The sequence below is a fragment of the Lepisosteus platostomus genome, chromosome 7 (assembly GCF_059453375.1).
Source record: "Lepisosteus platostomus isolate fLepPlt1 chromosome 7, fLepPlt1.hap1, whole genome shotgun sequence".
Classification (NCBI taxonomy): Eukaryota; Metazoa; Chordata; class Actinopteri; order Semionotiformes; family Lepisosteidae; genus Lepisosteus; species Lepisosteus platostomus.
The window spans coordinates 20,381,188-20,394,099 of record NC_142617.1 but is presented as its reverse complement, the minus strand read 5'-3'; the positions used below and the strand labels follow the sequence as shown (position 1 = coordinate 20,394,099).

At 37.9% G+C, this 12,912-nt stretch overlaps 1 protein-coding gene across 4 annotated transcripts in view; it reads left to right on the top strand.

Annotated features, from left to right (window-relative positions):
* Positions 1–12,912, top strand: part of LOC148658457 (nectin-3-like protein) — a 118,295-nt gene that overhangs the window by 62,983 nt on the left and 42,400 nt on the right. For all 4 annotated transcript variants that reach the window (XR_015940074.1, XM_088639666.1, XM_088639663.1 and 1 more), the window contains exons 3-5: positions 1,565–1,864; positions 5,812–5,929; positions 7,213–7,364. Coding sequence is in view for 3 of the 4 variants with exons in the window: in XM_088639666.1 (XP_088495792.1) it covers positions 1,565–1,864; positions 5,812–5,929; positions 7,213–7,364 (570 nt within the window). In the remaining variant the exon portion in view is untranslated. The remainder of the gene's footprint in view (positions 1–1,564; positions 1,865–5,811; positions 5,930–7,212; positions 7,365–12,912) is intronic.

The following is a 12,912-nucleotide window of genomic DNA, read 5'->3' as shown; positions in this document are numbered from 1 at the left end:
AGGAAGATAAGTTTTGACCAAGCCTGTTGGGGTATGGAGACGTGCAGACTTTGTGGGCATCTGTAAACAAAAATTCTAATCACTGTATGTACAATGATTTAGTGTTTTCTGATGAATGTCTGTTAGATAGTTTCAGTCTAGGTCTGCTTAGGATTTTGTAATAACAGTAATAAGTGTGTTATGATTAGTTTCAAAATCAAATCAAAATTTTCATTTAAAATCCACTAGCATTATTTGTTTAGTGTGACTAAAAAGTAACATCTTGGCTAATTTTATTCTTAATAAAGAAAAATACCCATGAGCTGACCATCCTGTTTTCAGAACATGAAAAATTGTAATAGACTTAATCTTTGCTTAGTACCTGATTTAGTAATATGAACACACCAAAATGTTTTTCAGCTGTTTTGAGAGGAAAAGAGACTTTTAGACAACTGGCAACAGACAACTGGTTAAGTCGGATCATGTTTTTGTGTTGGATTTCAAAGTCTTTGATATACTGAAAGGCACACTGAACTGGTTTATACAAATGGTTGGTACCTTCACTACACTTCTGAATTCAGCAGGGGCTCTAAGTACTCAACAGAAACTCCATCATGTTGTCAGGCATTGACATACTGTATATATATAAAAAAAAACTGACAAACAAATCTGTGCCAACTGAATTATTTGAAGTATTGTAACTGTAAAGTGGCAGAATTCAGTTTCACTAAAATAGTCAAATATAATGTAAAACCTAAATACAGAATTCTAAACAAAAGTACTGATTTCTGTACACATGATTGTCATTGTGTTGTTCACATTTCTGTGAAAGTAAATAGATCAGAGGGGTCCTTAAATCCTTTATTAGAAGTTGATTTGCAACATTATGGCTTTGAACGTTGTTTTATGCGAGACTATTCAAATGGCTTCCTTAAGTCGAATGCTACAATGTGCTCATTTGATTTACCATAGCTTACCGACTCGGAGATCTCATCAGGTTATTTCTTGAAGTTGTGTGAAGAACTGATTCCTATTCTCAGTCCTCGCCACTTCCTCATAATGTAGTTGTGCTCTCGTGCTCTTGTTTCGCTGTAGTTACCCATGCCCTGTTAAGTAATGTGTAATGGCAAAAAAACAACAACAATTGTCTACAAGTTAAGGAGTCTTAAAATTTTCTGTTGAATGAAGACATGGGAAAGCTGTATGGTGTTCTTTATCAGGTGGATTAATCTTCACTAGAAATAGGAGACGCCCGACCTTGTTTTTCATTGTGTGATCCAGGATGAGAAAAGGCATTGTACAGGTGGTTAGATTGTCCTCCTTTTCTAATCTCGCTTTGTTGCTGAGGCCTGCTCCATGGACAGTTTTAATCAACTTGATCAGATTGGCAAGGTGAGCGCTTTCTAGTGACAGTTGCACATTAGTGTTCATGGTTCATTCAGGCTCATTGAAGAACTTGGGTCTCCATTTTAACATCACCTGAGAAACGGAAGGTTCGGGAAGTTCCTAAAATAAACCTCCTCTATGGCAGTGCTTCCTTTCCATAATGCAGCACTAAGCTTCTTTGGTCTTTGTCCCCTTCCAGTGGAGCCCAAGGTGTATGTGTCAGCAGGCTCTGCACCCCTGATCGATGGTGGCAACGAAACGGTGGTGGCGACATGCACGGCAGAGAGAGGCAAGCCCCGCGCGGAGGTGTCCTGGGAGTCTGATCTGTTTGGGCGTCCAGTGGTCAAATACATCGACGAGGCCAATGGCACCAGCACGATGGAGGTGCAGTACAGATGGAAGCCGACGCGGCTTGTGCAAGGCAGGAAGCTCACTTGCGTGGTTCGGCACCCGGCCTTGGAGACGGAGTTCCGAATTCCTTATGTCCTCAATGTGCAGTGTAAGTCGACTGAACTTTTTTAATTGCAAAGTGTTTCAGCTTATTTGTCAGCTTCTTAATTAGGAAATAATAAAACTGGTTCTTAAGCTTGCAAACCACCCCTTAAAAGAGAATATTTGTCATATGGACTGTTATTATTTGTTGTTTCAGGAAGTATTAAAGTATTATAAAAATAAACATTACAAAAAAGTGGAAATATTTTGCAAATCGCATTATAATTTAATAGCTGTAGTGTAAAAATTACCCAGTAACTCAATAATATTATTGTGGACTATTAAAAATTCTGGTGACTGCTATGGCTGCTGAGAGGAAATCCTACATGACAAGAGCTTTGAAATTAAACTTTTAGCTAATGAAGGGTATCGCTGTCGGCAAAATGCAGCTTAACTTTAACTTTAACATTTCACCCAATGCTGTATTTGTGAGGAGGGGGTTAAATATAATTATTACGTTATGTATTGACATTTAAAACTCCAAAATTGTATCAGGGTCTAAACTTCTGCAGGCCTTGAGGTGGTGTGACATTTTCCATATAAAGTGGAAATTGGCATGTATACTTTCCCATCATTATATCCTATTATTGTACATCTTGCACCCATTTTAACTACATTTTTTGATTCATGAGTTTAGAAATCATGATTAGAAAACTGAAAAATGGAATTTCCATTGTTCTTTTTCATTAAAGATGCAGTATAAAGGTCAGCTACCTCATTAATACCCTTACCAGTCCTTCCACATAGCAGTTTGTTTGTTGCATTTGAAGAAAATCCTCTGAGCTCTTTTGGCTTAATTAAGACAGTAAAACAAATCAATTCAGCATCCCTGAAACTGGATTACATTTAGCCATCTAATCTGGAGAGGTCTTTTGTTTTACCAACAGATCCCACGTTTGTTGCTCATTATTTTGCAATTAAAAGTTTCTTAAACTACAGCAACCCTTTGATCGTATGCACGTTTTTCTAATGTTGATAGAATGTTGCTCAAAATAACTTTTTTTTATAGTGCACAGACAACTCCTTCACTGAATGCATTGCCAACAACCCAAACTGTGAGCACAGTTTCATCTGAAAAATACTAACAGAAATCTTCCCTTAAAGAACTGACACTGTACATGCTGGCAACCGAATCATTAGTAAGTTAGTAAGTTGCTTAAATTGACATTACTTAATGTAGTAGATTTCTATACGAGTTGTAAGCACAAAGCCTTTTTCTCATTAGGTACTGTAGCATGACAAACCTGCCAATCACAGTGCTCCTACCAGCACACACTGGATTTTAGCCAATCAGCATTAATGCAGAATGGCAGCACAGCCTGTCAGCCAGCTCTTGCCTTCCCTGTGATGATCACTGCATACAGTATGTGGATTTTTCAAGCTGCTCTCAGCGCTTACAGTATGGTACTGTATCTTTGCAGTCTTAATGCTTAAATTGTTCTTAATACTTGTAATAAAATAGTAAAATTTGATATTCATATTTTTAACATGTTCTTAATGTTAACAGTAGGTAATAATCCTGTGAAGTTTTTTTACATCTCAGAATACATACACTTCTTCTAAAACAGAGAAACGTTTGTGCCTCATGCAGAAAATGGTCAGTGCAGCATACATCAGAAAAGAGTGCAGTTCCCCGTGCACATGTTCCAAAATGTGCTTAATTTTCCTTCCCTGCGGATGTCAAACACAGGCACTTTTTCCTCCTGTAAAACTTTCCATTAGAAAATATATTTTTTAATGTTAGTCATTTATGCATGTACCCACTGTGTCTGCTTTGGGAATGTATCTGTTTGCACTGTTTTAGACTGTAATGAAGGGGTGTTATTAAATATTGATTAAGCTGTGCTTAATGCTGCTAGAGAACTGCATGGGTAATTCACAAGGGTGAGGTTACGAAGGAGAATATCCTGACTCTTTGCATTTGCTTATTAAACAGTCAAGTGTGAGGCAGCTCAAACCAGCACACTCTGGTAATGGACTAGACACTAGAAATTAAGATGTGAATGTACTGCTTAAAAACCTGACCTGATGCTACGTGGGTTTTCTCTTGCGATTCATTGTAACATGTGTCAACGGAATTAAAATTCCCCCTCAAAGCCACTCATCTATGTGAACTGACTATTTACATACAGTTTATCAGCAGTAGCCCTTGTGACAGGAAAAGGTATGCTTGTTCTGCTACTCTGAAGTGTTTTCTCCAAGCTTTATGACACGCTTCTTGGTAGCCTGCATAATATCTGCATTCATTATGAGTAAATGTCTTTACTAAGATTGTTTTATCTGTCCCATCCCCCACTAGATTCCCAAGCCAGGATTTTAATTTATTGCTTGCAACATTGTCAACTACTAAGGTAGCATAACGGAGAAAATGTCTAATTAAAACTTGCAAAATTTATGGTAGGAAAAATAATTCTCAGATCAACATTAATATTGCTTATAATGACTAGGCAAACTCTGATGTGGTTTTGGCCCATAGAAAGGGCACAAATGTTAAAAGTAGATTCTAAAATAGTGGAAAATTGCCAAAATTCAGGATAAAAAAAACTTTTTTTCTGTAACACTTTTCCTAAGTATTACAAGAGGTTATGATGTGCAGTTCTGGGAATGTTAGCTCATCTTTTTCCATGTTCTGTTACTTTCTGCAGTTAGTTTTTAATCATACTAAAGTGATGCCATGGCTTAAACACTGCTAGACTGGGGTCCATCTGTCCATCGTTGTCTGGTTTTAGATATACCTGGTGTTGGTCCCAACTCTGTAAGCCATGTAAATCATCAGATTAGGCCACTTGAGGTGTCCTTAGAAGAAGCTCCTGTGCTAGCAACAAAATGAGCAAGATGGTTTAGGTAGTGTGCTCGCTTTTGTAACCTTTATGTTTTCCAGCAGCATTTCAGCTTCAATTTAGTTTTTTCATGTGGAGTCTGAAGGGTGCAGAATGCAGGGTCAGAAATCAATGTATCATGCTGTAGATTGTCAAAACATGTTTGTAACTTTCATTGGTTCATTTTTTTCAAGTATCCAAAAGCTGATGACTGCACAATCCTTGTTTTCAGCAAATATAAGTTACAGGAATCTAGAATAACACTTTGAAAACAGTTGACATAAACAACAGGAAGTGACAGCAGCAATCTGAGGCTTTTGGTTCTTTATCAGACAAGCATTTCAAACTCCTTCATCTTTATATAGATGACCGATGTTCAGTTACACAAGAGTCTAAATCTAAATGAAATGTAAAACAAATGTCATTTTTTTAGTGAAGCAGAGCTACGTTTCATCTATGTGTGATTGTATACAGTATAACTGTGTAGAGGAGTGGAGGGTGTATGCAGTCTGCACGTCAGAATACGTTTTATATGCTGTTTTTACATTACAGCAGATTTGATGGTACCACAATGCAATGTCTCCCTCAAAATCTTTATTATTGTTTTCTGACAACACATGTAATTTGAACATACAGTATTGTTTTTCTCCAACTCTGTCATATGGAATTACTTTTTTAGAAACATTGTCCCATGTCTCAGGGAATTTGCCAGCCTGTGTTTTGGTTGAGTTGTGCAACAGCAGCAGAGAAATTGGTCCTTTTATGATGGGGCAGGGATGCTGTGCTTCTGCTAGGAAAGTGTATACACAGGTGCATAATGGGCCATGCCGCCTGAAGGGGTACGACTAAGCTGGTCTTTGAATTATGTCACCAGGTGCCTGTGACAGCACAGTGATTTCACATTGGGTATTCATTCTCAGGTACCTGTATGGTGTGTCTGTTTTATGAACATTTAAGGTCTGTGCTTAACCATAATTAATTTCCATATCCACAGCAGGGTTCTCGCATCAGCTACTAAGTTTTGAATTTTTTTAGGCATATCCCCAGGAGTCATGGTAACTATGAAGCTATGTATGTGACTGATTCCTATTTGTTTACTGCTGTACTGATAAGTAACTAAATATTTTCCTTCCAGATGCACCTGTTATTCAGATAAAAGGGTATGACAATAATTGGTTTGTTGGCAGAGAAAATGTTCAGCTTGTGTGTCAAGCTGATGCCAACCCTCCACCAGCAAGATACATCTGGACCAGGTAGGCAAGAGGCAGGGGAACTTACAGCAAACCGTTTCGCTGAGGAGAAGTGTTTAACCACTGCTTGCACTCCAAATATATTGGCAATTTAAACAGCAAATGTAATACAGCTGGGACTACAACAGCTAAATTGCGAAAACAAGAGCCCAAACAATGGAGAGAAATAGTCCATGACCATTTCTCTGATATTGTGCGTCCAAGGTTTCTTGTTCACCCACTCCTGCCAATTTTAAATCAATATATTTCACTGCAGCCCATGTCATTCACTTCAGTGATCCAGATAAATCTGCATTTAGAAGTGTCTTTTCTGACATTTATATAAGGACAAAAAAGTAAAAGGGACAGGTGACAAAAAATTAAATTTAATTAAAATTTACCACTGTACTGTTATATACAAGTATCCTTCACACCTGATGGTTACACTTTTAATCTTTGATACATTCAAGTACTTTACACTGATTTCCATATGACTTGTTGTATTGTGCAACCCTGTATGTAGTCTGTGTAAATAATTGTGAAAGTGCTGTGTGACTTTTGAAGAGAACTATACAAAATAAAATTGATCTGAAAATATAAGAAGAGTAGATTTAATCTTTACCCCTCCAAAACAAAAATTAACAACTGAGATTGTGAAGTACAGTATGTGTATGTATCTATTGTGCAGTGCATTGTTGTTTTAGAGGATGCAATCACAGGATGATTTTATCCTTTTCAACAGCCTTATGAAAATACAAGCATTCAGAATATTAATCATGTTCAGATCAGTGTCCAATTGAGTGGGATTCTTAAGCACAGTATAGCTCCATGTTTTGGTTATGTCCTCCATTTCATCCAGCATCTTCAGGCATTGCTTATGAAGAAGGTTTTCAGAAGATTGTTACAGGGCAAAATGCAAGTTGATATTCAAAACTTTGTTCCCCCTAAGCAGCACATCACACGTTTCAACAGGAGGCTCTGGCTCCTCCGTGACCCTGTTTTGGATAAAGGGGTTAGAAAATGTGTGGAATTAGGTACCTGTATGCCCCATTATGGTTTAAAATGGACATATCTCAAATCCCATCATCAGGAACTGAAATGGCTGTCTTATGCACCACGCAGCTAAAATGCCTGCTGAATTGTCTCAGAATGCTGCACTTGTGTAGTCATCTTCAGTTTGGTCTGTGTTATTGCAGCTAGATGTACAGTACTTGTTTTACTGACACCTTGTTCACTACTGTGTTGTGAATTCTGTTGCGTTTTGCTTCTGTTGTACAGTAAATTAATTTTATTTTTTTCTGTTCTAGGCTAGATAAAGACTTGCCTCCAGGTGTGCAAATAGTTAATGGTACCCTGAGTTTCAATAGAGCACTGGACCGCAATGACTCTGGGATATACCAGTGTGAAGTGGCAAATGATATAGGACATCAGCACAAACAGATGGATATTAGCATTCAAGGTGAGTTAACATTGAAGAAGACCTTTTTTTGTAAGCTGAATGGTATTAAAGGACTCACTTTAAGCCCTTGACCGAGAGTCTAAAAAAAAAAGTTTCTAGAATTGTTTTCTGTCAGACTTTTTAAATGAGATTGGAAGAACTCTAGAACAATTCTAAAATTAATTTATTCCTAAAATTAATTTATTCTCAATACATGTTCCTAACTGACCTACAGCTTAAGTTTTTCACTCACAAATTAAATGAAAGATATAATATTTTTTGTATGATGGTTTTAACATTTAATAAAATAAATGGGAGGTTTGGAATAATGGGGTGAAATTTGAACAGATAAATATTGTTTCTATAATTTAATTGAATAAAATCTTGGTTGTATTTAAAAAATTCACTGCAGTTATTGTCATTGCTTCCTAATCAATTACAGTACTTGCGTTTGCCATTAGTGATTTAGTGTAAAGGGTCATTACCTTTTAAATCTTTTTAGAGTAGCAGTTTTAACTGCAGCAGTGTAATTCTGAAAAATTGTGCACCTCCCCAAGTGTGACTTTTCTTTCTCTAGTGGAAGCTTATATATAGTCAAAACAAGGCAATTTTCACTTCTCCAAAAATAAATGTTTTGGCTGTTCATTTCTTTCATGAGCTTTCAAAGAATTGCACGACAGCTGGGATTAGCAGCACAGATGGACGGTGGCGAGGGGCTGGGGGTGTTCTTGCGTCTTGCCTCCCAGTGCTGCTGAAAACTCTTTAGTTTTCCAGCTTTCCTGCCTCCAGCCTCCTACAGAGATGTGAATTCTGATTCGCTGCTGCAAGAGAAAAATTTCCCTCGCAGGCTGAGGTGCAGAAGATCCGTACACTTGCCCTCTAAGCTTCAATACCCGTTAAGCGTTCTTGATTAAATTTTTGTTTGCTAGGCAAGAGTCTCTGCTCATACAGCACTTATGAGCTGTTTGGGGAATTGTCGTTTGTCAGCGTGAAAGGTTTCCTTTTCCTTGGGCAATGTGGGAGGCAGCAAGTGTACTTCAGTTTGTCTGATTCTTCCTTGTGCCTAATTCTGTCACATGTTCAAGGTTTTTACTGCATTATCCTCTCCATCCCACACACACCTGCACACACTCACGGACTCTTTTCTTATCCTCCCTTTTCCAGTGCTTCTGAAAAATAGCTGAGAAAGCAGAGGGCACTCTTAGTGATTATTTAAAAAGGCATGCTGACATGAATCACACTGTACTGCCAGTTTATTCTTCAGATGAAGTACATACACTGAGTTCTCCTGTATTTCAAACATTACTTTCTTTGAAATATTTATTATTTTATTTTCATATATTACTTTTGTCATCTGAACAGAACATTACGTTAACAAAAATATGCACTGTAAGGCTTTGTTTTTTTTGTAATTGCCATAAAAGATACCTTTCTACAGCAGATATACTTTTAGAAATAGGATGGTCTGATGAATTTTTCAAGATATAGGATCTGTTATATATCGGTAAGAATAGGGAGCTGTGTACATGTGGAAGATGTACTTACCTGAAGAAGGCAAAGATACTTTTCGTTGTTGTAATCAAACCCATATTGTAGCATGAATCAAACCCAGGATTCGAGAACTTTAAGGCAGCAATGCTAACAGCTACACCACTGTGGTGCCCTGCACAGTGTATAGACGAAAGAACATTTTTTTGAAAAAAAACTTTCTTCTGTTATCTGAAACATCATTTGTGTCTGACTACTGTGTACTGCAGTGCTGAAATGTCTGTCTCATCTCATGATAGATTGGGCTATGCAGCTAAGGTATTTTTTGCTGAGTACAGTGCAGATAACACATTCAGGTTCTAAATGAAGGGTTGGCACTCCCCACAATCATAAAAGTGGCATCATTCTGATTATGTGAATGGAGGAGAGGCAGAGCAGCTTTGTTGGCTTTTGACAGCAAGTTCTAAGTGCTCAGTAGCACAGGGGCTGGGCTCAGCCAGGACAGGAGCTGCTGCTGCAGGGGAGGGGCCCTCTTGTGATCAGGCACTTTTCCTTCAGTATTCTGGCCATATTTGATTCGTGTGTGAAGCTGTGAGCGCAATGCAGCCTGTGATGAATGAACAGCTGGACCTTGGCAGTCCTGATCCAAAGCCCTTATATTCAGCAATCAAGTGTTTTGTTTTGTTTTGTTTTTTAAATGACTGCATAATTTCATCAAATGAAGTACCTGCTTCCACTGATTCCACTATCCAGGAAAAGAAAAGCTGAATGTGCACAGATACTTCCCTGAGGCTCCATCATCCTTTTGTTGCGCTGAATGAGGTCATTTACCTTTCCTAAAGAGTTAAAATGCTGTTACAGATTTGGCTATGTTGTTTTTGAGAGGAGCGGTTTCATGTATTTATATGTTTTTTTATAGATTTGCAGTGGAATGTAGTATTTTGCAAAAATACATTTTTTAGGTCAGTGTAGAACATATTTCTACATTTCACATACGCAGTAAGACTTTTAATAATATTGTTGCAATACAATATATAAGAGTTTCTTGGGAAACTTAAAAAAACTCCATCTGCAATTTAACAAGAGGAGGAATCCTATTAAAAAAAAAAACAAGACAATTTAAAAAACACCAGTGCTCTGCCTTTTTTTGATTCGTGTGTGAAGCTGTGAGTGCAACGCAGGCTGTGACAAACACAGCTGGACCTTGATTCAGCTGGGCTGATTCAGAGCTTTCTTTATATTCATCAATTGAGTGTTTCTGCAAATCAAATGACTGCATCATCCTTGCATCCAAGGTTATAAGCTTAATGGTTTATAATGAAAGCAAATTCTTTGCTCTGCATTAAAATAAAATTGAATATTTTTCGTTTATCCTTTTTATTTGTGCCTTCTGTCTTTTAGTGTGGCTATTTTTTTCATATGAAGATGATTATGCAATGGAAAGTAATCATGTTCTGTTTTTTTTATGCTTGCTCCTTTTCTGTATCTCCCAAATTTTGGATGTCTCCCAAACCAGTTTGCCCCTCCCCATCTGTGTGGATCTGAAATATCATTAGTTTCAAAGACTAGTCATCCTTGACACAGACCTGATTCTCAAGTTCCATAGCAATTATCAGGTCTGTAGCATATTGAAGCTTATGTTTGCTGTTATTGTAGTTCTAGTTACTGTACTGTATATACCGTACAGTATGCATGGGGCTACTAGTTTATTTCACCCCAAGCTTCTTCAGTAAAGCTCAAGCTCATATGAAGTACCTGTCAATGTGAATAGCCTATCCTTTGTCAGCTTCCCCCAGGAGCAGCAAAGGTGAAATTTCCTCCTATGCATCTGTTTTCTGTGTTTTTTTTCCCCAGACTAGTTTTCCATTTGCAGACTCAGGGGAGAGCGGTTTAACGTATGACCTTCACTTGGGTTTCATTCGCTACATGTGCTAATGAGGGCATTCAGGACAATCGACTGTTAGGAAAAAGAATCTGCCCTGTAAATTACCAGGATTTTTTTTATACTTCATTTAGAAGTAGAACCCTGAATACATTTCCTGAAAGGTCATCATTAAAATATTTTGATGTTTGTCTCGTCAGGCATTGCTCCAAAATATCCCATAAATGCTTGATTGTGTTTGGATCCGGTGATTTAGAAGGCCATTACATACAATAACATCAGTCTCATGCTCATCAAACTATTGGGGAAACCACATGTGGTCTGTGGATAGGGGTATTATCCTCCTGGAAGACACCCCTCTCTGCATGAAAGATGCTGCAGCGTGGGCTGAAGAATTTGATTACGTATTATTAAGTAGCGATTAACATTGACCTTGCATTCTAAGGGGATGAGTACGCTCATACCATGCCAGGAGTCCTTCACTGTTTGCTCAGTGCTGCAGATTTCTATAGACTAACGCCACATGTGCACTTGTTTTTTTTTGTCCAGAACATGGTGAAGGGTGATTCATCTGACCATATCAAATTTCTCCACTACTCGGTTGACTTGTCCACTACCTGTGCTTTTGGTATCACTGGACTTGCAATCGTGCATTGTCAGGTGTGCTGAGTGAGTGCACTGCAGCCTGACTGTAGCATCCTATTCTGTGCTGTTCTCGGCAAAATGTTTTTGAAGAAACTGGCTGCTTACACCCAGATTGAATTCGCAGCTGCTCGCCATTTTTGTCTTAGGCTTTGAATTAATACATAGAAATTACAGTGCTGGAGTATGCACTTCACCTTAGATAACAATGTTTCCTTACATACCGTTCTCATAACTTTGCAAAACTTCAGCAGTGAAGCTTAGTCTTTGAAGCGCCTGCCAAACAGCCAACAATAACCCTTTTTTGAAGGTCGCCTCTTGCAGCCTTTCCAGTCATAATTAATAGGCAACCAGGCCTGTGCAACATATTTGACGTGGAAGCCAAACCTGTGTGGAAGCCCCTGCTTTCAATATCTTTGGTGTCCCTTTTTCACCCACATTTTTTCATTTTTTGGGCTGCTGTCTGTATTTGAGGACTTTTTGTTCCACTAAAAATTGCACTAGTTTTGTGGTGAGAGAGCTCATTATTTCACAGAAGAACGTTTTTTTTCTGTCAATCCTCAAGTAAAGTTTTATTTATCTATACTGTGTATAAGATATCAAAATCTAAAACCATAAAGCCTTAGGAAGCGTAAGATATTACCTTTTGATACTACAATATAAGACCGACTAATCCTAACCCTGCCTGGGAAACAGCACAGATTCCCTTGGGCCTCCGTTTCCACTCTCACACTTGAGAGATCCTGCGACATGAGGCGTCTAGAGCGTAAATCCCAAATCCTGAAATTTCAGCATGAAATGAAACCCACCTGGCTTCATTCTGCCAGGAGACCAAATGCAATACAGCAGCATTGCAGTAGGGAATGATATCGGAAACATTATTGCTAAGCATTTCAGGCAAGCACTTCCTTCACTTAACCAGAGTGGGGCTCTCCATCTTCTGGACTTTTTTTCATTTGAGCTCATATTTCCACAAGCATGCTGCTAGAGGAAGATACACATTTCAATTAGTGCTCCTATGCATGTAAGTGTGTGTGCATTCTCTTGTTGGCATCCCTGCATGTCTATATGGTACAGTATAACTGGAGTGTTTGAACTGTAGCAGCTGTGTATGCATGCATGTTATTACATGTGTTAGTTATATACTTGTCTATGTCTATATTAGTTTTTGTCTCTATTATACACTTTAAGTATTATTTTAATTTGAAATCTTTATATTTTACTTATTTTTACTATTCGTCTTCTAAGCTTTTTTTTCATTTTCTAAATCTGCTCAAGTATTTATTTGATACTTAATATGCAACACCTGTAATTTTTACATCCAGCTATTGGTTGGTGTTCTATTTTTTTTTTCTCTAATCATACTTTTGCAGTGAAAGTTTCTTCGCTGGCTGAAGAAACTGTGCTCTTCACAAATCTGCTTCACTAGAATCTATAATTCAGTCGTGTTTCTGTGCTTGTTTTGGAATTCACTTTCTCCAAAAAGGCAATCCGTTATCCACATTTACGTACTGTATGAGCATAGTAATGGACTTGATTATTTTAGATTTTATTATT